This window comes from Mercenaria mercenaria, chromosome 13 (assembly GCF_021730395.1).
Source record: "Mercenaria mercenaria strain notata chromosome 13, MADL_Memer_1, whole genome shotgun sequence".
In the NCBI taxonomy this organism is placed as follows: domain Eukaryota; kingdom Metazoa; phylum Mollusca; class Bivalvia; order Venerida; family Veneridae; genus Mercenaria; species Mercenaria mercenaria.
Window position 1 is genome coordinate 36,488,674 of NC_069373.1, and position 26,879 is coordinate 36,515,552.

At 34.8% G+C, this 26,879-nt stretch overlaps 1 protein-coding gene across 10 annotated transcripts in view; it reads right to left on the minus strand.

The window, feature by feature from the left end:
* Nucleotides 1–238: 238 nt before the first annotated feature.
* The window catches only part of LOC123528805 (muscle calcium channel subunit alpha-1-like), a 216,744-nt gene continuing 190,103 nt past the window's right edge, over nt 239–26,879 (minus strand). For 5 of the 10 annotated variants that reach the window (XM_053521567.1, XM_053521563.1, XM_053521559.1 and 2 more), the window contains 14 exons: nt 26,164–26,321; nt 23,326–23,488; nt 22,699–22,826; nt 22,400–22,496; nt 21,742–21,943; nt 21,102–21,232; nt 19,933–20,043; nt 19,282–19,634; nt 18,749–18,910; nt 18,055–18,238; nt 15,336–15,453; nt 14,028–14,233; nt 12,783–13,061; nt 239–5,815 (listed from right to left, as the gene is read on the minus strand). In XM_053521567.1, coding sequence (XP_053377542.1) covers nt 5,771–5,815; nt 12,783–13,061; nt 14,028–14,233; nt 15,336–15,453; nt 18,055–18,238; nt 18,749–18,910; nt 19,282–19,634; nt 19,933–20,043; nt 21,102–21,232; nt 21,742–21,943; nt 22,400–22,496; nt 22,699–22,826; nt 23,326–23,488; nt 26,164–26,321 — 2,337 coding nt within the window. In that variant the 3' untranslated portion in view covers nt 239–5,770. The remainder of the gene's footprint in view (nt 5,816–12,782; nt 13,062–14,027; nt 14,234–15,335; nt 15,454–18,054; nt 18,239–18,748; nt 18,911–19,281; nt 19,635–19,932; nt 20,044–21,101; nt 21,233–21,741; nt 21,944–22,399; nt 22,497–22,698; nt 22,827–23,325; nt 23,489–26,163; nt 26,322–26,879) is intronic. The other 5 variants (XM_053521560.1, XM_053521565.1, XM_053521561.1 and 2 more) reach the window with 5 other exon arrangements.

A 26,879-nucleotide genomic window follows, 5' to 3' on the forward strand; every position in this document is an offset into this window, starting at 1 on the left:
AAGTCTATGGTAACCAGGCAGTGTTTGTCATCAAGCCAGTTACAATGGTAACCAGGTGAGTTGTATAGATTCACAAAGCCAGTAACCATGGTAACCAGGTGAAGTGGTATTAATTAACAAAGCCAGAAGTCTATGGTAACCAGGCAAATTGTGATTGTCTCCAAGCCACCATGGCTACCAGGTGAGCAGTACAGGTCAACAAGTACTGCACACTTCATTAGAAAAATCAACTCAAAACCTGGGGAATATGTTTTATTGCACATCTCTGTTTAACAATCCTTGAAAAATGTTGAAATACATAATATAATACAATAATAATTTTCTCTTCTCATACTGATATAAACTTGTACTAGTCTGCTCATATATAACATAAGGGTAAAATCTGGCCATACTACACCACTGAATGCTTTACCAACAATCTATGATTCAACAATTTTGTTTGTTTTTTTTTTTGGATGATTCAATAATACATTTAATGCGAGTCAAGTACACAAAAGTACACAAATGTACAGACTTTTTATATCATAAAATATAAATTGCCCATAATGCATTACAATAAGAAGTATGACCTTTTGGCGAGATTCAACATTGGTTTTCTTAATGTCAGGCAATTCTAAAATGAACATATTCTTAATAAATTCAAATCATGATATGATTCTAAATGACAAAGACATCTTTATGTCTGATTGAATTTTAACCTACTGATGATTTTTCTACAAATGCTGTATTTATGGAACTGAATGAAATTTTGTTTGTATGAGTAAGTCAAGCACACCTACAAAATGGGATAATAAATTTTGATTTTTTTTTTTCTGTAAATTACAAAAAGATTCTCATAAAGTTTGATGTTCAGAATTCTTAACCCTTACCATGCTATATTTCTATAATGGACTGGTCCATCTTCCAATCTGGACAGTACCATTTATCATTTCAAGGGGTGTTTACTGAAAATTTACTGACTGAATAGCGAACAGTGCAGACCATGATCAGACTGCACAGATGTGCAGGCTGACCTCGGTCTACACTGGTCGCAAAGGCAGAATCAGACATGTCCAGCACGGTAAGGGTTAACAGCAATAAGCATAATGGTTCATGGAACAAACTCACATACTCTTCATGTTGTGCTGTCAAAACCATTCACTTATTTCCATGTTTTGGAATTGTAAATGAAAATGAAATCTTTCTCTCCATAAATCATTTCCATTTACCAAATCATAACGACAGAAGGAAAACTTGTACCAAAGCATAAATTCTAAAATTACCTTTTTTATGAACATTCATACAAGAATGTTAACTTCTTATGCCATGTGTCATTACTAAAAATATTGTCAAGTCACATCATGATTACCTCCCTTTAATATTCTCTCCTTTGGGGAGAAATCCTTTTAGTTTTGTTGGCTCTATGTGTAAGTTAGTTTTAACTCTTTATCACAACACAGAAATAGACTTAAAAAGTAAAACTTTATAAAATGAAAACAAGTATTTACATTGTTTCAAAAATGAAAGCACAACAAACTGAAGTATTTGTATTAAATCAATTACCAACTTTTTTATTTTCAGGTGTATATGTAATAACATGCATTTTGTCGAACATCAACTGACAGCAAAAATCTAAAGTAAAATCTTGAGCATTTTGCAAATTCCAGAACAAGAACAGCATTCATATCCAAGAAACCATGGGCTTTAAAGGTAGATTTTCAATTCTGTCAGAAACTGCTATTAGAACACCCATAGATGAAAACATTTTCTATTCAAAATAACAATTTGTACAAAAAGCAGTGTAAAATTCTCTCAAACGATGTCGAAATAGTAACACGAGGGAATTATCAATATGAAAAAGTTATGTAACTGATGAGATTTCTTCTGTAAAATTATGTCAGAAACTGCAGGTTCTTAAAAATTACTGATAAAAAAAAGAAGAAGAAATATGCATCTTCCACCAGATCTGAAAAACTGCCTTAAAGCTTAAAATACGAGCACAACCTTTCAATAATCACATTTATAGGGGTAAAACTATCAAAAGCAATAATCAATTCAGTTCTCTTAAAATTATTTTACAATTTCTATTTGGTATGTTTCAGAAACAAATTTACACATGTAAAAGTTATGTTCAAATTCACTTTCAATCTGACCATTGAAGATAACATATGAGCTGCGCCATGAGAAAACCAACATAGTGCATTTGCGACCAGCATGGATCCAGACCAGCCTGCGCACCAATCCGCGCAGTCTGGTCAGGATCCATGCTGTTCGCTAACGGTTTCTCTGATTGCAATAGGCTTTGAAAGCGAACAGCATGGATCCTGACCAGACTGTGCAGATGCGCAGGCTGGTCTGGATCCATGCTGGTCGCAAAGCCACTATGTTGGTTTTCTCATGGTGCGGCTCATATTATCGTAAAAACATCTCAAGTTATTTATGAAAAAAATGCAACTCCGGCAATTCATCTCATATGTTGCATTTTTCTTCTACTACTTGATAACAGAAATGGTATACAGATTTTTTTTTATCTTATGCTAACTTACATTCAAATATGCATTTCTCAAGAAATTTTAATTGCAGCTTTGGAAACAGATGTGCTGAAACAAAAATTATGTCAGCTGTCTTGTGACATTTCAAATATGCACACAACATTATGTTCCATTTCATTTATTTTTCCAGCACATCCTTGTAAAATTTCAGAAATATACAATAAAGAACCAAGTCTGACTCCTGTTGTAAGCAAATAAGATATAAACTAATACACAATTTACAAGTAGACTGGCAATGCTATATCACTTACAGTGACTGAAATGGATTATATCTCACTGATAATTCCCGGTCTTTCATCGAAAAGCAAAAAATAATACTCTATACCACCATTCCTGTTACATTGTAGTAATAATTATACAAAAGTTATAGCAGTTTTCATGTGATAATTTGTAACATTCTGAGATCATTGGCTTTAACCCTTACCCTGCTAAATTTCTATAATGAACTTGTCCATCTTTCAATTTGGACAGTACCATTAACTGTTAAAAGGGGTGCTTACCAAAAAGATACTGACTGAATAGTGAAATGTGCATATCATGATCAGACTGCACAGATGTGCAGACTGATCTTGGTCTGCACTGGTCACAAAGGCAGAATCACTTGCCGCCAGCAGGCTAAGGGTTAATATCTACTGAGATTCTATCTATGCTCTACTCAGCATAAAACACTTTCAAAAACAATTCCTACATAAATATTTTATAATGTGAAGTTTTCTAATGCTAGGTGTGTTTATATATCACAAAAAAAAAGAAAAAAAAAAGAAAAAATCAGTGAAAATTCAGTTCATACTGAAAACCATTTCACATTGTGTAAAGAATCTTATGTGATACGCATTTCTCAAATGCCCCATTTCATTTATCAAATTTTATTTATAAATTATATCAAGCCTTGTTTTCCACATTTCATTATGTTCTGTGCTATTTTTCATAGTTTAAATATTCAATCATGAAAATGTTGATGTACAGAATATATAAATAACTAATAACGTGTGCCAAAAATTTAGTGTTTATGTAACATTTTATTTCTGTCCCAATTTATCAATAAAGATTAGCCCTTAAAATGTGCTTTAGAATACGAGGGTTTGTTGGACATCATATAGAAATACATACCACAAAAGGCAGAATGAGTTCAAAACTTTCTATAAATTTCATAAATAGTAAACAATAAAATATGTACCACTAGAAATCTCAGAAATTTCTAAAATTTGTAGAAAGAAGCTTGGTAAAATAAATATCAACCCATCTATACAAATAAACTTTAATACAATATAATATATCACTATATGGGTAAAAATGGTATAAAACATTCAAATATCTGTAACAATGAGAACAATAATGATATAATTATGTGTTGCCATGGAAATATGTGATGTCATATATGTTTCAATGGAATAAGTGATGTCATAATATATTGCCATTGAAAACAGTGATGTCATACATTTGTTGTCACAGAAGTAATGAAGTCACATATTTGTTGCCATGAAAACAGTTGTCATATATTTACTGCCATGGAAAATGCTGATATTAAATATTTGTTGCTAATGCTTAAAAGCAATGTCAGAAATTTCTCCCAAAAATGCCACGACTATTCCATTACTAAGGCAACTATCCTATTTTCATATTTTCCAACCAAGAGTATGTTACAGTAGCAACTTGATTTCCAGTTTTATTTTTCATCTTAGGCCACCTTTAATAAATCAAACATATAATCCTAAGCAATGGGAAAAAGACTGACAGAACTTTAAAAACCTTCTGGGATCATGTTGTTTTGACTAAAGCAGACAGTTGCATGTAAATCTTGAAATAACTAATATCTTAGTTGACACATATGTACCTAATCATTAAATGTCTTTTTTATACTACATATTTACCACTTTACCTAAAGGCATCAGTAATGTATAATGAATATGCATGGAAAATGATCAATGTAATGAATGCGCATAAATAAATAACAACAGTCACTCATGAGGACATTTTGAACACCAAAACTTTTAAAATAACAGAACAGTGTTTCAACAAAATACTTTTGCTGCTTTAAGCAGGCTTAAACTGAAAACACACCATTATTTTTATAAACTGTGCAAAACAAAACAGTGCTGTCTTACTCTATTCTAAGTAATTAAAATCAAAGATCCATTTTATTTCTACTTACAGCAACTATTCATGAAAGAAAAATATACTGTTCTACAATCTATAATTCAAAATTTGAAATAATATACATGTAATTCGACTGATAATTAAATGCTGCAAATTTATGAATTGTTACTTCTCAATCAGTGAAAACATAAGTTTACGAAAATCATTTCAAATGATCACAGACCATCAGTTACCCTTCCCCAAAATTAAGGACTTTTCCCCCAAAATTATAGAAATTTCTAAACAAAACAAAACATCATCCCTATTTTAGTTTCAAATGAAGACAGATGTAAAGTTACTAGATAAACTTGGTTAATTTGAACTGCTTTCAAATTCCAAGCATATACTGGACTATTTTTATCATTATTTGAAAATTGGCATTGTTTAATGAGACGTAAGTACATATGTATATGATTACTAAATTTTCTCTTTTCTTCATATCTACAAATACAGGTAAGAGGTCCACCAAAATATAGTCAATTCTTCGTACATATGAGAAAATCAGTAAAATACATGTACATGTACACAATAACTTTGCTCAAAACCGTGCATGAAAACAAATTCTTTTTGCTTTATAAGCATTTATGATCGTTAAAGCACTCATTTCAATGCATCTGGGAAAGTAGGTCAAACACGTACAATGACTTATGGTAAATTACGAGGGCAGAGATGTGTATACTTTGTACAAGAGGAATGGATTCAACAAAAGTCCTCTAACAAATCACAATTTTGTGTAAACTACGTTTGATGTCTGCTCTTTTTGTTTTTCTTGATGAAAAATGTTTGGTTACATCATATTATAATGCTATCATTTCCTACTTCTTACATGTATACAAATAAATTACTTCCATATATAGGTATATACTATCACAATATTACCACCAGTGGCTCCAATATCCTCTCGCCTGCTTACAGTCATGTATGAGGAACATTCTGTGTATGTTACAAACAAGGATACACTAGATAACTGTCTCCTCAGCAGTGACTCCACGACCGAGCTTTTTTTTATATGAGGTTATCTACTCCGTACCAGGTTCTTCAACAACAAGACTGTGTGCCAGTCAAATTACGTGGAATGGTTAACAGGGTTTACATCATATTTCTCACACGTTACCTTGGTGATAAGCTGGTGCACTCTTACGGTGGGCCTAAAATATAATTTGTCACAAAAGATTTCATAAAGATTAAACATCTGGAATGTTTCATGCAACACATTCCAAATTAAAAGTAGTTTGCAAATGTTCAATGTCTGCAGGAATCTCAAAACACTATTAACAAACAAATATCTCAAAATACTTGTGAGTTCAGCTCTCTGATTTATTCTTATTATGTTATTTTGCAAACAAAAAGGTAAACTAAAAAGATACCAAAGGCTAACAGTAAAATACAAGGCGATCGGTAACACAAATTGAAGCTCCCCAAAATTACTGAAGCATAAGGGGCTTTTCAGTCACGGAGGTTGTTGATACCTTACATAGTATTCAAGTTATGCCCAGGACAAGGTTTTCCAAAATAGTGAGATAATTAAATCAGAGGGCCAAGATGGCCCTAGGTCGCTCACCTGAGAAACACACCATAACAGTGTAAACATGTTTGACCTAGTGACTTCATGGAAACAAATATTCTGACCAATTTTCATTAAGAATGGACCAAAAATGTGGCATCTTAAATGTAAACGAGTGATTTCTTCAATTTGACCTAGCCAAGATGACCTACATTCGAACTTGACCTAGATTTAATCAAGACAATCATTCTGAACAAATTTCATCAACCTCAATTGAAAAATACAGCCTCTATCACATACAAAACGTTTTTATTTGATTTGTCCTAGCAACCTAGTTTTTGACCCCAGATGACCCATATTCAAACTTGACCTTAATTTCATCATGGCTATCATTCTGACCAAATTTCATGAAGATCAATTGAGAAATACAGTCTCTATAGCATACACAAGGTTTTTCTTTGATTTGACCTAGTGACCCATATTCTAACTTGACCTTGATTCCATCAAGGCAATCATTCTGACCAAATATCATGAAGATCAATTGAAAACTAGAGATGCTTTTGAGAAAAGCGCATGTCTCCCACAACTGCCCAATCAAAAAATGACTAGTTTCTCTGGATGGTCTAGACAAATGGATCCAATCAGTAATTCAAAGGCCATAATTCAAAAGTGCCTAAGGTGATTTGGCTATTTATCGAACTTGGCCGAGGTCTTGCAGTCAAACACATTTTGTTCAAGTTTGGTGAAGATCCGATGACAAATGTTCGACTTAGAGTGCGGACAAGCTTTGTGACAGTGCTGCCCAATGAAAAATGACTAGTTTTTCTGGATGGTCTAGACGAATGGTTCCAATCAGTAATTCAATGGCCATAATTCAAAAGTGCCTAAGCGGATTTGGCTAGTTATCGAACTTGGCCGAGGTCTTATGGTCAAACACATTTTGTTCAAGTTTGGTGAAGATCCGATGAGAAATGTTCAACTTAGAGTGTGGACAAGCTTTGTGACAGTGCTGCCCAATGAAAAAAGACTAGTTTCTCTGGATGGTCTAGACGAATGGACCCATTTTTGATAATTCAAGGGCCATAATTCCAAAGTGCCTAAGCCGATTTGGCTAGTTATCGAACTTGGCCGAGCACTTGTTGGCAGACACATTTTGTTGAAGTTTGGTGAAGATCGGATGAAAAATGTTCGACTTAGAGTGCGGACAAGCTTTGTGACAGACAGACTGGAGTAAATCAATGTCTCCCACACCACTGTGTGGTGGGAGACATAAATACAGTCTCTATCGCATACACAAGGTTTTTCTTTGATTTGAACTAGTGACCTACTTTTTGACCCCAGATGACCCATATTCAAATTCAACCTAGATTTCGTCAAGACAATCATTCTGACCAAATTTCATGAAAATCAATTGAAAACTACAGCCTCTATCGCATACACAAAATTTTTCTATAATTGACCTAGTGACCTAGTTTTTGACCCCAGATGACCCATATTCAAACTCAACCTAGATTTCATCAAGGCAATCATTCCGACCAAATTTCATGAAGTAAAATTGAAAAATACAGCCTCTAACACATACACAAGGTTTTTCTTTGATTTGGCCTAGTGACCTAGTTTTTGATCCCAGTTGACCCATTTTTGAACTTGGCCTAGATTTTATCAAGGTAATCATTCTGACAAACATTCATGAAAATCAGTTGAAAAATACAGCCTCTATCGCATACACAAGGTTTTCCTTTGATTTGACCTAGTGACCTAGTTTTTGATCCCAGATGACCCATTTTCGAACTCGGCCTAGATTTTATCAAGGTAATTCATTCTGACAAAATTTCATGAAGATCAATTGAAAAATACAGCCTCTATCGCATACACAAGGTTTTTCTTGGATTTGACCTAGTGACCTAGTTTTTGATCCCAAATGATCCATTTTCAAAATCAACCCAGATTTCATCAAGGTAACCATTCTGACAAAATTTAATGAAGATCAATTGAAAAATACAGCCTCTTTCGCATACACAAGGTTTTTATTTGATTTGACCTAGAGACCTAGTTTTTGATCCCAGATGACCCATTTTCAGACTTGGCCTAGATTTCATCAAGGTTATCATTCTGACAAAATTTAATGAAGATCAATTGAAAAATACAGCCTCTATCACATACACAAGGTTTTTCTTTGATTTGATCTAGTGACCTAGTTTTTGACCCCAGATGACCCATTTTTGAACTCCGCCTAGATTTCATCAAGGTTATCATTCTGACAAAATTTCATGAAGAACAGTTGAAAAATACAGCCTCTATCACATACACAAGCTAAATGTTGACAGACGACAGACAGACAGACAGACACCGGACATCGAGCGATCACAAAAACTCACCTGAGCAATGCTCAGGCGAGCTAAAAAAGGGAACACCTAGAGTTGTGGTTCCTTGTCACTGCACTCCCTCTCACTGGCCTCTATCAATATGTATGGGATGAAGTCAATACCTTACATAGTATTCAAGTTATGCCATGGACAACGTTTTCAAAAAAGTGAGATAATTAAAAGATGGGACCACCTAGAGTTATGGTTCTTTGTCAATGCACTCCCTCTTACTGACCTCTATCAATATGTAAAGTATCAAGTCAATACTTTAAATAGTATTTGAGTTATGCCATGGACAAGGTTTTTTTTTTTAGAAAAGGGAGGTAGTTCAAAAATGGGACCCCCTAGGGTTATGGTTCCTTGTTACTTCACTTCCACTCAATGAACTCCATCGTTGTATAAAGTTACAACTTGATACCTTCAATACTTTTTGGATTATCCTCCAGACAAGATGTGAGACGGACAGACAGATGGATGGACGAACAAAGTGGCGACTATACGCTCCCCCATTTGGGGAGCATAAAAAGTAGATATGCTTAGTTCTTATACATCCTTGTATTTCTATATCTATAAAGTTGAGGTTTATTTATGTTAATGACTGAATGCTAAAAGCTATTTATTAGTAAAATCACAGTTAATATAAATGAGCCGTGCCATGAGAAAACCAACATAGCGGGTTTGCGACCAGCATGGATCCAGACCAGCCTGCCCATCCGCGTAGTCTGGTCAGGATCCATGCTGTTCGCTTTCAAAGCCTATTGCAATTAGAAAAATCGTTAGCGAACAGCATGGATCCTGACCAGACTGCGCGGATGCGCAGGCTGGTCTGGATCCATGCTGGTCGCAAAGCCACTATGTTGGTTTTCCCATGGCACGGCTCAAATAATCATAAGCATCCGTATAATTGTAATGAAAAACTAAGATATGCCCAAGCATTAAATTTCCAAGAAAAAACTGATCTTCAATACTGAGATGCATTTTCCTTTTGTATTTATACTTCTTCATTTTCTACTTTGAATAAACAAAATACAGGTCAAACATTATGAAACTGGGTTTTGAGACCTGTCCAAAAATATTCAATTATAGAACAACAAAAGGAAAGAACATAAAAAATTACAAGGTGAATAATAAAAGTAAGTTTTAAAGAATACATCAACAGGTAAAAATCAGTTTTGAGGCCACACAGCATTACATTCCTTTATACATGAAGTAAGTACCAAGTTAAGTGTGTGTACATGCACGATGTTAAGATTTGTGGTTAGTTACAGGATTTTTTCTAAACACATTCATGAAAACAATAGAAAAAAACAACAATCATTATAGAGTAAGAATAAAACAATCTCAGTCTATTTACAAAATTTACATTTGGTTTATTTACACTAGGCACCAGTCCAGCTGGATTGTCACTATGGAAACAAACATTACATGCTGTTACCATAGCAACCATGTCAACATGGTTGTCTAAATATAGTAACATCGAATGTATACAAAAAAAGTAGTAAAAAACATCAAACTGCTAGAATTATGGATTTATTTAACTAGATAAACCGATTCACAAGAAAACAGGTTTTTTCCAAGACAATGTGAGACAAACTGTACAATTTCATTGAAAAAGACATGGTACAAAAATAATGCAAAAGCCATGAAAAAATTCTATTGAAATATGTTACATCTGACTACATTCTAGGCTATATAAGGGGAATTATTAATAAAGGTTGTCTAATATGGAGTACCTTTAATGAAGCAACGGAGATAGAAGCTTGTCAAATTCAAGTTGATTTTGTAGTTAAAATTTCTGAATAAAATGATTGTGACCTATACAAGAAATGTAATTTCCTAGTGAAGTTCCCGAAAGAATCACATTTCCAGAAAAAGATTATTTAATAGCTGGAAAGGCAGTTTCATTTATGACAGTTTAAAGGAATTAACTTTTGATACATAAATGACAGGTATTACATTTCTTGCGTACCAAACTAGGTCTCAACAATGCCTTCCTGAAGGACAACCTGCCTAGAATTTTCACTCGTCCAGCTGAATTTTGTACTTTTTTATCCACAGTTTCTATTTCAAAAGTAATGTCCAGTGAAAACATACCAAAATATTTTCATCGACTTTTGAGCTTCTACAGAATGTGATTATAAATAATGTAGTACTGAAATGGAACGGAAGCAAACAAAAAAGCAACTTCCATTCCAATAGTTTTTACATTCTACGCTATGCCATTTTCAAAAGATTTACTATATTTCGGTATAAAACCATACTCCTGCACAGCTAGTACCAGAATAAGCGGACTTGTTGATTTGTCAAGCCCTGTAAATGTTATCAACACATCTCTAACTTCATATAAGAAAATAAAGAGCATCAACTATATTATAATCAGAAAATCTCTGCATCTTACCCTATTTATGCACTTAAGAATCGGAATAGTACATTGCAGAGTAGTATACAACAAGGCAGTTTGAAAGACAGTTATATCCCCTGCCATTGTTATAGATAGTGAAAGGGTTGATGGTATTGGGTTAAATCATTAAACAATTGAGTTGTGACCTTGACCTTAAGCTGGCAGGGGTGAATTTTGAATTCTGCACATTGTCTTGGAAAATGGAATATTAAAGCCAAATCATATTAAAATCCTTCAAGTGGTTTAGGAGATACAGAGCAGACATAAAATGGAAGGCTCAAACATTTGACCCAGAGATGTGACCTTGAATTTGAGCTAACATGGCTGACTCATGAGTTTTGCACATCGTCTTGATGAGGTGATCATTTGACCCAAGTTTCACGAAAATCCTTCAAGGGGTTTAGGAGATACAGAGCGGACGTGAAATGGAAGGCCCAAACCTTTGACCTTGAGTTGTGACCTTGACCTTGAGCAGACATGGCTGACTCATGGATTCTGAACATCGTCTTGACAAGATGATCACATAACCAAAGTTTCATGATTATCCTCCAAGGGGTTTAGGAGATACAGAGCGGACATGAAATGGAAGGCTCAAACCTTTGACCTCAAGTTGTGACCTTGACCTTGAGCCAAAATGGCTGACTCATGGGTTCCGCACATCGCCTTGATGCGGTGATCATTTTACCCAAGTTTCATGAAAATCCTTCATGGGGTTTAGGAGATACAGAGCAGACATGAAATGTTACAGACGGACAGATGGAAGTACGGAGACCATTCCTATAACCCCCCACCACTCATGGTGGGGGATTAATAACGCAATCTCACCATCAGTTGTTTGGTACGCAAAAAATGTTTAGTCATAAAGACTTAAGTTTAACATGTTTGAATTAAAAGTAAAACCTAGAATTATCACATTCTCTTTTAGCTTAATGTTCCCATGAACAGAAGATATCATATAAAAGAAAAACAATTTTCCAATCAGCTTAAATAGTTGATTCCTACATGTCAGCTTTTTGTCACAATTCAATGAAGTTGTTGAAAAATGGACAACACAGCTCTTGTGAACTTGTCTTTTTGAGTGAACTTGTCTTTCTGACAGACCATTGCATTTGATACATACATTCAACTTCCAAGTTTTGTCTGAATACATGAGATGGATTTCTAACAACTCCCTATACTATATACAATTTTCTATGTAGTTAAGATGAGAAGAAAAAAAAGACCAAGACAATAAAAATAAGGTGCTCATGTCTACATCCATGTTAGATGTACAGGAAGTGATGAAAGATTTACCCCATGTATAGTAAAAGTAGAATATCTGTAGCAAAAAAAAAAAAAAATGAGCCGTGCCATGAGAAAATCAACATAGTGGCTTTGCGACCAGCATGGATCCAGACCAGCCTGAGCATCCGCACAGTCTGGTCAGTATCCATGCTGTTCGCTAACGGTTTCTCTAATTGCAATAGGCTTTGAAAGCGAACAGAATGGATCCTGACCAGACTGCGCGGATGCGCAGGCTGGTCTGAATCCATGCTGGTCACAAACCCACTATGTTGGTTTTCTCATGGCGTGGCTCATTAATGTTGAATAATGCTATGAACAAGTAACAAACAAAAAAGTTCTATGTATATAGTAATTACTAATCTCCCATTGCCAACCCCTGTGTCACAGGGCTTTCCCCTCTGAAAGACTGTTAGTAATAAAATACACACTGTTAGGTTAGTTTTTAAGGTAGCAGGTAAACTGTCTTTGCTAAAAACTCCATACAGGTAGATAGAATCACACCTTATGCATGCACAGCCATACAAGGTTGTAAGCCAATGCTATAAGGTTGTGACATATACCATTTTTGAATTGTCTCTCTGATCGACGTCTCCGTGATAACCGTGCCGATGTCGCACGTCATCCTGAGCAGAATACTGGTTATAGTCTTTCATTTCGTGGGCGCGATATCCGCCCAAGTGTTCATAGTAAGGTCCCTGTAAGCTGCCAGACCGGTGCTCCTGGAGTAGCCGTCTTGCAGCAAGCTCTAACTGTTCTGGGGTCATGTCCCCTGCCTCTGCTATCTCACGTTTCAATGCTTGAACATTTACTAAATGGCCTAAACCTTCACTATGTATCACCTAAAACCACAAAAACAATATGTTTAAATACTGCATATAGCTGTTATCTAATGGCTAGGAATACTAGTGGACAAAGCCAGGTAACAAACCCCAGACTCCTTGGTCTGATCATATTAGACCAAAGCCTCAAAATCACTTTGTCACCTCTATTTCAAATATGAAATTGAATATTTAAAATGGCATATTGTTTTAATGAAATTATCTCAAAAGTTTTTGAAATATATGCTTTAATTAAAGTGGTCTTTAATTAAACATCAATTCAAGCAATCAATGTAGAGTACTATAAAGTGAAGTGGTCTATGTTTTGAAAGCCTACGGTATGTACATATTTTTTTCATTACGATTAAATCCAACATTCTGCGTGGGTATGTCCATCTTAATGCCTGTGTGTGAAACACTGCATGTATACAGACAATGGAGTAGAGGCGAAATTTGTATAGGATAGAGTTTTTCAATTCTTGCATCTTTACTCTATGTTGGCATGAAATTCTTCCCTGAATACATCCCTGACTATAATTACAATATTCAATATAACTCTATTATAGATAAAATGCTTCAACAGGGTGACTTGAGATCTCAAAACAGTCATGGTTATAAAGCCTCATTATCTCAAGAAGTCCAACCAATCATTGCATACACAGTTTTAACTTTTTTCCATCAAAATGCAATATGAGCCGTGCCATGAGAAAATCAACATAGTGGGTTTGCGACCAGCATGGATCCAGACCAGCCTGTGCATACGCGCAGTCTGGTCAGGATCCGTGCTGTTCACTTTTAAAGCCTATTGAAACTGGAGAAACTGTTAGCGAACAGCATGGATCCAGACCAGTCTGCGCGGATGCGCAGGCTGGTCTGGATCCATGCTGGTCGCAAAGCCACTATGTTGGTTTTCTCATGACACGGCTCATATAGAGATAACATGTTTATACCAAATCTACAGTACCAGTATTTTCATGATCAACCCACCTGTTCCACTAGACTTTCGGCACTGCCTGCCCCATGCTGATCTTGCAGTCTCTCTGTGGGTAGACATAGTGGTCCTCTCTCTCTATGAGATATTCCGTCCACAGGTAACACAGTATCGCTGTGTCGCTGATGAGACCGGAAGTCCGCTGCTACATCTTCACCTTCAATGATTGATTTGGAACGGTTGAAACGGAGAAATGGGTGTACTGTAAACAAGACATGCGGTTAGTCATGCAGGAATGGTAGATCACACAGGTTACACTGGTTAGAATCAAGTCACATGAAGATAGAAAGGTAAGGAAGGATTGAGCAATTTTAAGAATAATAAAAAAGGAATGATATTCAGAATAAAATTAAAACACTGAACACAACTATACCAATACACTGCGAAAAATATGTGCATATACGGGAGTATACGGTCCCGTATATGTCTAATATACGAATATCATATAAAAGGTATCTTTCCTGAAAGTATGATCAAAACCTATGCCTTAAACATACTTTTGGACCTTGACAATCCCTAACTTTGAATACTGACATAAACTGTTGAAACGTATTTATGCTAAGTATGAATGAACGGATCCATGTGAGAAAAACATGAATGCCCAATTAAGGAATACGGGATTCCTGTATATGGAATGTTCCATATACGGGGAAAATGTTTCCGTATACACCCGTATTCAAGAGTATACGGAATGCGTACACTCCCATATACGGAACCATTTTCCGCAGTGATATACTCTGATAATATATTTCATTCCTATCCTACATAACTTAGACATTTCTACTGATCATGTGTCATCATATGCTGATACCATCATATGCTGATATGCTACATTTCATACCAAGTTAATAATTTAATGCCATAGGTTTTTGTTAGTTACTAGTAGTCTAGTTCAAGTTATGTTAAAGTTTCATAAAGCTGTAAATTTTATGTTAAAAACAGATAAAACAGCTGTCCAAACAGATGTTATGCATGATTACATGGGCAGAAAAGCATTAACTTTAATACTGTGCATGAACTTTTACAGTTAGAGCCATAAAGAGAGAATATCAAAAACAAGTGATTACTGATTCAAGAAAACTTTTCATTATGTTAATCAGTGTTAAGACTTTTGTAAAAAAGTAGAGAAATAAGTAAATAAAGTTCAAATATGTATATAGATATTTCATAAATCCGCCATTTGGTTCTTATTGCCATGGAAACAAAATGAATGCCATTTTGATAAAATATTTAAATGCTCATTATATTCTCATCTTTTAATATGCTGATTTTGAAATTCTTTCACTTACAATAATCAATATTACCTGGCTGGGTGTATGAAGATCTGACTCTGTTTGGGGACGACATTGGTGTGCGCTGTACATTTGGGTAGTCCATCTCTCTCTGACGACCCTCTGGTGTTAACCCAGCCACAGCCATTGCCTGTTATAACAACACTTACATAATGTAACACACAGTCAAACATTTTTTCTTAAATACAAACATGATAGTTATAACTAATATTCAAATAAAGAATATTACAGACTTTATAGATCTAGAAATTTGAATTGGATATAAAGGCAATAGGACTTCAAGTTTTTTTACGGACTTTGACAAAATGTAAGTTATCAAATTTTCCAAAGTGATTCACTTAAAAACAAAAGTGTAAATTCTTTATTTCTACTGTATTTATCATATACAATTTTATAAAAAAAAAAAAGTACAGAATCATTGCACCAACTTAAAGGAAGTTGTAAATGTAATATTCAAAACATGAAAATGAAGATAAAATACATGTATATTTATGCATATAATGAAAGAAATGACAAAAAAGTGTAATAACTCAGAGTAGTGTAGTTAATAAAATTATGAAAATTATACAACTTATAAAAGAAAGAAAATTTAAACATAGGACCTAATATCGGTAGATTCTATTTCTCCAACCCTTCTTCCCACAAAATTAAAATCTCCCAAAATCATAACCAAATTTAATATAGCTCATTTGTGATAATGTGACAGTAGATTTTTCACTCTGAATACTAATGGATTAAGTTCAGGGCTTCCATTATTGCTGGTTTCTCGGTTCAGAAAGATTTATAAAACAAAACAAAAATGCCAGCAAGAAATTAAAATCCCCAATAAACATGTCGAAAGATCAGTTTAACACCATAAATGGGCACGAGTTACTGTGTATCAGCAGGAAAGTTTTGATATTTGCAACATGCTGAATCAGTTTTATTTTCTTTTAACCTTCACCCTGCTAAATTTCTAAAATGGACTGGTCCATCAATCAATTTGGGCAGCACCACTTATTACGGATGTGCAGGCTGATCTTGGTCTGCACTGGTCGCATAAGCAGAGTCACTTGCCGCCAGCAAGCTAAAGGTTAAATGAGAACAACTGTTTATATCTTAGATGAAGAGCATTATAATTTTTTTACTACTTTATTTTCTTATTATAGCCTGATTCATATACACTCTGTAGTAAATATACATTTATAACACTCTATAGTAAAATATACATTTATAAAAGTAACATCACAAGTACATGTATATGACTATTCTGATGATGTGAGTGGGGTAAGGCATCTATTGTGATAAAGAAATTGTCATCATCTTCATAGACTGACCAAGTTTTACAAAATTATCAAATCCTTGTTGATTACCGGTATAGATGTATTACCTATTTTGAATACGTCTAAACATTTACTGAATACATTGCTCCAAACAAGTAATAATGTGAAAAATAACAATACCCTACTGTCACATTATCCTAAACTTACTATAGTCATTCTGCATTCTGAGTGTAAGAAAGAAGTTTTTAATTAATTTCTACCTTAACATATACAAAAGATATAAGAAGTTGCATATCAATATCCCAGAAATAAAAAGTAGCAAGTAACATTATAAGGAGTTGTGTTTATAATGAAAGGTTGTATTGGCCTACTTTTTTTGTCAGTGTGTAAAATGTCTCCTGAACCCAAATTTTGTACTTGCAACTTTACTCCACTTAATTAGATTGTATAAATCTGGTATTAAATACTAAAATGTTACAGTTAAAAAGCTGCTTTTAGTTAAGTGGTAAGTATGAAATTTCCTTTAAAATTGGGAAAAGCAAAAGGCATATGCAAAAATGCTAAACTAATGAATGAATGACAACTGATACTGTCAGTATTGAAACACATCAAATTGTTACAGTTTTCTAAAAAAATACTGTTTTGCACTTACAACATTTTGCTTCTGGGATGATGATATAACAAGTGCACATGTGAAGCAGAGTAAAAATGAGAAAATATTTGCAGTCTGTTTAAATGAGAAAATTCCTTTCGCAAACATATAAATGAGTCCAACATACATAAGAAAACTCCCTCACTCGTAAGAAAACTCTATCACGTGTAAGTGACAAATAAATAACAACTTCAAACTACAACTTCAAACTTGTAGACAGAAAAATGGCAGCTTCCAATCTTTGCAAAAATATTTCAATTTCTGAAGAGGCAAATCTTAAATGTTTGATACAGCAGTCAAACACACCATCCAATAACTGTTCCTACAGAAGCAATGCATAAAGATATGAAAACAAAATTATTACCCAAATCATACAAGCTTGTGAAAAGGAATTTGAGCCGCACCATGAGAAAACCAAAATAGTGCATTTGCAACCAGCATGGATCCAGACCAGCCTGCGCATCTGCGCAGTCTGGTCAGGATCCATGCTGTTCGCTAACGGTTTCTCTAATTGCAAAAGGGTTTGAAAGCAAAGTCTGGATCCATGCTGGTCGCAAATGCACTATGTTGGTTTTCTCATGACATGGCTTATTTGTTAATTCTAGTACAGCAAATATTTTCTCTCATCAGAGCTGTAGAAAATACACTTACCTCCAAAAACACGTAAAAAGGCTATTTACATATAAAGTGTAAATAGCCTTGTTTATGTATAAGGCAATGTATATTGTAAATAGCCTTTAGTAGGTAAGTATGCTGTGTGTATACATGGTGCATGATAGTAGACACCAGAAATTTAAATCATTGGACTTATACCTACATTATTTACCTGCGACTGGGTCAATTTAAGGGGCTCGCCAACTTTTCGCATCAGTGGATTTTCATCACTGCCCTGCTTGCCTATACACCCAAGACGGTATGCCACACCTTTGCGTGACAATTTTCTTGGAGGGGGTGTGGGTGGGGCATGCTCTCTTTCATAGTCGCTGTCTTCTTGTGGTAAACTAAAAATATCATAACACTTATTAACAAAGGCATTTCATAAGACGAACAATTTGTACTCTAAAAAAGTCTGTTATAAACAATGACGATTTGGGATTATGAGTCTAACAATTTCAAAAAATTCCATTATGAATTCAAGTATATTCACTCAGAACTCAAAACAGTGTTCCTAAAGCCTTAATGTTTAATAATATTGGTGTCAAAGGAACAAAACAGAGCACTTCCAAGTCCTATTATTAACACAAACAGTGAGCTAAAACCACAATGTGACTTTCTTATCACATGACTGTTCCATCTGTACAAGCTATACTTACAGTAGAATCTAATAATTAAATGAAATACAGCTGAATCTCAAACTGACCACTTCTAAAACCTTCCAAACAAGCATAGTATAAACAACTAATACAAACATTTTTCTTCAAGTTATATACAGATAAAAAAGCAAACTAATATTCTGAATAAATATAAATCACAAAGTTGATAGAATCTGCAAGATTGTATGTGAAACTTACTCTCTGTATACATATATGGGTTGCTTTTTCAAGTCTTGTATATTATTGGTATGGTTTGGTGGGTAAACGATAGAATTTCTGTGTGCCCACTGGTCCTGGGACGTCTCAGAATTCACACTGATCTGACTTCCCTCCTCAACGTCATGGAATGATCCTTCACTGCTAATACAAAATGAACAATTATATCATCGTCTATCACCTGTCATTTAAAAATGACAGTTTTTTGAAAGTAACAGTGATTTGAAAGTAAAAGTAATTTGTAAACAACAGTGATTCGAAAACAAAAATAATTTGAATATAACAGTAATGCTACTTTTTTCTAAGATTTCTATGCATTATGTTAAACGCAACAATTTTGCCGGTAATAAAACTGAACTTTTGATGAAATGGATCCACCATTCAAGCCAAGAGCAATTTGAAGACTTCATTTTTAACAGCATTTTCTAAATACTAGGAATTTTATGGTCACAAATTTTTAACATTAAAGCTGTCTCTAAATACATAATCTGGCTTTTATAATGTGAATAACTTACCTAGTTGCCCGACTTGATCGTCGAGAAATGTTGTCTTCTAAAGCTGGTTGTGCTGGTGGAAGAATTGGATTGGCTAATGGTGACTGTGATCTATTTATAGCATTATTTAAATCTACGTTAAGACGGTTCTCTCCTATATGATTGCTGGATTCCGATGGAGATAGTTTACCGGAAATGGAATTTCTCGGGGATGGGTTGGTATGTGGACCATGGAATGAATTTGTAGGTGAAACTTTTGGTGGGTTTTGTGAATGATTGATGAATAATGACTGTGTCCTGGTCGTAAATGGTAGACCTGTTTTCACAGTTCCTGTCAAAGCATTCATCACGCTTCCAAACAAACTGTGGTTCCTCTGTAACACAAATATATCACGTTTTAGATTGGGCTGTGCTACTGTTAAGAATAATACAAAGGTTTATTATCTTACACAAAATCAATCTAGTATCTTCATATTTTTTTAGTACCCCCTTGGATACACACAGGAGCCAACATATCTGCCACTACAATCCCCTGTGTTATGGTTCAAATCAAGCAGGAGTCATTTACATGTATTAATACAGAAATCCAAGGGCAGACTAAACACAGTGATTAGCAAACTTTCAACTATCCACACTTTCAAGGTATTTTACTTAAAAGTTAATAAAACATACCCTGTGCATGGGCTCTTCAACATCTTTGTCAGGGAATTCCTCTTCACCAAGGTTACCAGAGATAGCACGACGTATCTCAGGGCCCAAGTCATGTACTGCTCGCAATCCAGCCTTTATAAATGAAAACACAGTCATGTTACACATACTAATACTTATTGACTGAAAGACATATCTTTTTTCATTGCTTGCTTTTTATTAAGATTTAACAGCATTTCATCCAACTATCTGCCTATTAAAACAGTCATGTGCTTTGTTTCTGAAGTTTATAAACTTGTTCCATTTAAGTAACTTTCAACTTCCTCACATGAAACAAAAGGTACAGCATAAAAAAACCTCAACTCAGATGTCCTTCTCAGAAAGATCAACCGAAAGATGCATGACTAGATGTAACAACTAGTGGAGTATAGAAAGAACATTGGACTAGAGTCATGTAAAGAACTAGCAGAGTATGGTCAGACCCATGGACTAGAGTTATGTAAAGAGCTAACAGTTATCGGAGCATGGTCAGACCCATGGACTAGGGTCATGTAAAGAGCTAGCAGAGTATGGTCAGACCCATGGACTAGAGTTATGTAAAGATCTAGTGGAGTATGGTTAGAACCTTGGACTTCAGTTATGCAGAGCTTTTGGAGCATGCTAAGATCCATGGACTAGAACCATGTAAAGAGCTAGCACAGTATGGTAAGATCCATAAACTAGAGCAATTTAAAGAGTTGCAGAGTATGGTATGATTCAAGGACTAGAGCCATGTAAAGCGTTAACAGAGCATGGTATAATCCATGGATTAGAGCAATGTAATACTGTAAGATCCACGGACTAGTAATAAAGAGTAAGCAAAGTAAGATCAATTCAATAGAGTTGTGACTCTCTAGCTTTAATGGTAGAAGAGAAACCTGGTTGTACCTCTGGATTCTTTTTCAGACATGGGCTGGCACCCAAGTCAAACCACAGACCTAAAAACAGACGTAAAGCCAGTTGGATAATTTCCTTCACAACAACCAATTAGAACTTGAACCAACAAAGGGCAAGGATCTATTAGTAGAGCCAGCAAAATGTGGGAAGATCGATGGACTGTGTCCATCTTGAGGTAGCAAAATATGGTAATAGGCCTGAACTGGAGCTGTATAAAAAGCTGGCATGGTATGGTAGGATTCACTCTAACATATTACCTGGAGAGCATTTGTATGTTCTTGACCCTTTTGTATTTTCTGCATCTGTTCCTTCCTCTTCTTGAAGCGACGGAAATAATCCTGGATCAGGAACGTTGCATAGAATTTACCTACAGTCACATCGTCATCTCCTGCAATACAAAATAATAAAAATATTCCATACACAGAATATTGTGAATGCAAAGAGTTGCATGCCATATATATCTTAAGTTCTTGTAAATAGAATTCCTATTTACTTTAAAATCAGACATAGAGAAAATTTCCACAGGTACTGGAATCTTAGTAAAGACCCAAAACCCATGATATTCATTCAATTTCCTGGCATCCAGATCAAATAAGCAAGATGGGATTCAACATTTCAAAAAATATGACAAGTGTCTAGAAGATATAGTCCCTGCAATAAGTTTACATTATCATGCTTTTCTTTCACATAGAATTTAGGCTCATTTAAAGTTCAACGTTTTCTGAACATCTACATGTTCAAATCTTTCGTATCTTTCAAAAGATAAGTAATGAAGTTTTACACCCAAGATCTTTCAAATGCATGTATGTACAGACAGATGAACACACAGACAAGTGGTCATCTATATTCCCACAGTTTGAAGCAAACAAAATGTTAATAATCTTCAAATCTGTTTACCTGCAGGAGGAACAACTTGATCAAGCAGTTTTGGACTGGTTCTTTTCCATATTTTCAGTATTACCTCCCTTAGTTCAGCATTTGCCTGGTCTATATTGCCCTCGACCTTTATCTTTAAAGACGTACGTACGAGGGCAAACAGTGTTGCATTAAACATCACAGTTCCGTCACTGTTCAGAGGCATGTTCATACTAACTAATCTCTACAAAATAATATAGAAATTAGAATAATTTTTGTTATACTTGAGAATAACAATTTATATCCTTTAAAATTTGTTTAGATTCTGCCTTGGAAAGAATGAAGAATGCTAGAGCCTCAATACAGTAAGACTCTCTACAGGGAGCATTCCTGGGAAAACTAAAGTGTGTTGCAGTATAGAGGCAGTTGTTCTGGGCAGGTTAACTTACTAAAATCATATTTAATATGCCTCTGTCGAAGGATATTTGTTCTTCAGGCATTAGTTGTTAAATGAGGTTGTATTCTATCAATATTCTTTTCATAAGGTTCTGCTTATGAAAAGAAAATGCTGAAAAAACGTAGACTGCAAAAGGAGAATAATGCTGAACTTTGCAAAAGCTTATGTTATTGTATTCTTTATTGCAGAACTAGACAAGAAGCAATGTGATAAGACAGTATGACAATATGAAGATATGATTACCTTACAGGCTATACGATGTGGACACAGTTTACCAAAACCTAGAGGTGGTGATATCTTCCTTAGTAAAGTAACTACATCCAGATGTTTGATTCTACCCCTGAAATTAACAATATAATTTCTTATCAAAAAACATATAACATTTAGAAAAGCCAGAAAGACAGTCTTTAAATGAAAAATATTCTAACTGAATGAGGTTTCACCAATGTCAATTTTATTGTAAAGTAAACTCATATACAAGTGACTTTGCATTCCCCACTCCCCAATCCACCAAGCCCAAAATTTCGGCATATTTAACTTACTTTGCCTCGGGATCATATTCCGACCAAAGTCGTACAAACTCATCAAGATGGTGCGGCCCCAGAATTGACCAATCACGAGTCAGGTAGTCAAAGTTGTCCATGATAACAGCAACAAACAGATTGATGATCTGAAATAAACATATGACAGATTTTCACCATTCAGATACTACTTGAAAATAAAATTCATAAAACAACTTTAGAATAACAATAGAATCTGTAAAAAGATCATTTGGAAGCAAAGAATGCAACCAAGAATAATAACAGCAGACTCGGTTTGACTGAGTCTGTTCATGAGAGGTAATGAAATGTGCAACACCTCTCAAGCCCTCTAGCACCGGCTTAAGCGGAACTCTATTACCGGTACACATATGTTGAATGGACTCCATATTCCCAAAGAATCAGGAAATATAACAACACTGAAGCATAGATCTTTACCAATATACACATAAAACTTAAACATAATTTTAAAATAACTGATTACATTCTCTTATGTTTTCTTATTATGTACTTCTTTCACTTTATGTATAAAACCCTGCTTCCAGTTGGACATGCACACATATTTCAGAGTAAACCATATCCTTTTAGCTCAAGAAAAAATTATTTCCTTTATACAGTGAGAATACTCACCAAGAATGAGCAAAGAATATAGAATGTTATGAAGTAGATGAAGGCAAAGTTGTTGCCACAAGAGTCTTGGTCTCGGTTCTCGGCCTTAGGATCACACTTCACATTCTCTTTATCATATATACACGCTAACATAATTTGTTGCCACGCCTCACCTGTGGCCGATCTGAAATATATAAAGAGATAGTCAGTTTCTTTTAAAATTATGTTTTCAAATATGAAAAATGTTCAAAGGGAGAGTATTAAATTGTCTTCTTTTGAAGTGTATATTACACCTTTAAACAAGAGGGCCATGATGGCCCTATTTCGCTCATCTGAGTACCATTGCTCTTTATGATAAGATCAAGTTTTGACATAGATTACATAGGCATAAACATTAAATATTATCAGGATAAATATTTTCTTGTAACAGTCCCTTTTGACCTATGGGTCACATACTAGTCAGGGCCAATCTCCATACCAAGTTTGAGGGTCCTAGGCTCAAATGCTGCATATTTGTATAGCATGACTATTCCTTACCCTGGAAGACTTAAATAACATTTAAAACCAATCTCATTAGAAGCTGCTAACGTATATTCATTTACATAAAAAAGTGAGGTAACTTGTCATAAATTCAGTCAATATGTATCTAAACTGATTGTCCACGTCCATGTGATGGCATAAATGAAATTTCAGATCAGTAACTTCATTAGTTACAGAGATATAACAAAGGGAGGTAATTTGACATAAAATCAGTCCATAGTCATCTACCCTGATTGCCTCAGTCCAACTAATGACAATAATGAAATTTCAAATGAGTCCTATAGATACTTACTGAGATTAATCCATTTTTATTAAAATCAGGGGAGGTAATCATGCATTGGTATATGCATGTAGAAGATAGAGAGTACAAGCCTTTACAACAATATATTAGAAAAGTAAGTAAAAGTAGAAATTTCTTACCATGGAAGACATATATAACATTTCAAACCGATCTCATTACAAGCTGCTAGGTATATTCATTTACATAAAAAATAAAGGGAGGTAATTTGTCATAAATTCAGTCAATATGTATCTACACTGATTGTCCAAGTCCATCTGATGGCATAAATTAAATTTCAGATCAGTATCTTCATTAGTTACTGAGATATACCAATTTTAATTTGAAAGAAAGGGAGGTAATTTGACATAAATTAGTCCATAGTTATCTACCCTGATTGTCTTAGTCCAACTAATGAATATAATGAAATTTCAAATGAGTCCTACAAGTACTTACTGATATAAATCCATTTTGAATAAAATCAGGGGAGGTAATCAGATATAAAATAACTCCAGAAACTATGACTGAATCTGACAGATTCATCATAAAATCCAACATTTATTGTTGTTGAAGATATTTTGCAAGTTTGTATCAATCAAACCATAAATGAAGTCTCTATACGGCTGCAAAAGCCAAAATAGCAAATTTTGGACGTTTAAGGGGCTGTAACTCTGGACCCATGATGGGATCTGGCCAGTTGTCTACAGGAACCGAGATATTATGCCAATACAAGTTGTGTGCAAGTTTGATTAAGTTGACTGCAAAATGTTGTCTCTATCGTGTTCACAAGCAAAAAATAGCAAATTTTGGTCCTTTAACGGGCCATAACTCTGAAACCCATGATGGGATCTTGCCAGTTTTCGAAAGGAACCAAGATATTATGCAAATACAAGTTGTGTGCAAGTTTTATAAAAGTTGATTGCAAAAATATGACGTACGAAATACCTCTATGCATACACAGGTTTTCTTGTTACTATGACAGTTTTTGACCAAGACATTCGAACTGGCTAGATTTTTAGTATATCTGACCAATTCATGAAGTTTGGAAATACAGCTCTACGCATAACAAGTTTTCTTGATTGACCTAGTGACTAGTTTTGATCCGATGCACTTCAACTCGCTGATTTCTCAGGTAATCATTGACAATTTTAAGATCAGTTAATAAACAGTCTCTATCGCATACACAAGTTTTCTTGTTGACTGTGACAGTTTTGCCAGTGACATTGAACTCGGGTGTTCTAGGCTATCATTGACCAAAATCATGAAGTTAATGAAATAAGCCTCTATCGATCACAAGTTTCTTTGATGACTAGTGACTAGTTTTGACGATGACCCACTTTCAAACTCGGCTAGATTTATCAAGTATCATTCTGACAATTTAATGAAGATCAGCTGAAAATCGCTCTATCGCATCACAAGCTAAATGTTGACAGACAGAGACAGAAACGACAAAACGGATCGAGCGATCAGAAATCACTAGCATTGCCAGGTGAGCTAAAAATAGCAAATTTTGGCTTTAGGGGCATAACTCTGGAACCATGATGGGATTGGCCAGTTTTGAAAGAAGCGATATATTATGCCAATACAATTGTGTACAAGTTTGATGCAAACTGTGGTCTCTATGCAGCCAAAAAGTAATTTTGGCCTTTACGGGCATACATGGAACTATGATGAGTCTGGCAGTTTTCGATAATGCAATCATTGTGTGCAAGTTTGATTTAAACTGATTGCAAACTGTGTTCTCATCTGTTCACAGAAATTGACACGACAGGGACGATCACAAAGTCACTTGTCATGACAGGTGAGCTAAAAATAAGGACAGCAATGGAATGATCGACTATGAAGAAAACGTTGAAGAATTAATCTGATCTTGTTTATTCCCAATTTTCCTGCACAGAAATAAACAAATCATAAATAGATGTTTCATTGAACTACTTCTACTTTGCTGCTTGATATGAAAAATCTAATGATGAAAGCAGTCTGTGAAAACAACTGGGCCCAGGAAGTTACTGCTGCAATGTATGACAGTTTATTGTACTAACCTAAACAACACAAGCAAAGCCTGCGGAAACGACTGGAAGTTATTGTTGCGATGTATGGCAGTGTCATCATCAATTGCGATACGACCAAAAACCTGCATGCCAATTACTGCATAGATGAAGAACAGCATAACAATCAGCAATGCTACATATGGCAGGGCCTGAAATGTAATGCATATACACCATATAAATTTTGTGTTATTTACAATATATCTGTGTATACTTACCTTCAGCATCACAGTGCTAATGTCTCCCTCCAACTTTCTTTATGAAATGTTTCATTTAGTGGACTGCCTGTAACTCAACTATGATTTTTAGCTCGACTATACGAAGAATAATGAGAGCTATCCTACTCAAAACCGCATCAGCATTACACCTTGGTTCAGTCTTTTGCCATGTCAAGTTTTAGGCGAGAGTACATAACTTCATCTAGGATTTTGTCTGATTTATGGCCCCTTTTAACTTACAAATCTTAGTTATGTTTTTTTTGTATCTGTTCATATTTTGAGTAAACTGTCTGACATATGGCTTTGAAACTTTGACCACTTGTTTATAATCATAGTCTCAATATGAAGACAAGTCTAAATAACTAGGACAAGGATTTTGGCTCAGTTATGGCCCTTTTATGACATAGAAATAAGTTAAGTTTCATTCCAATTTTCTTATTTTGTCTGAAAAACTCTGGTAATTTTCCTATCTCATACTTACATCAATTCTTT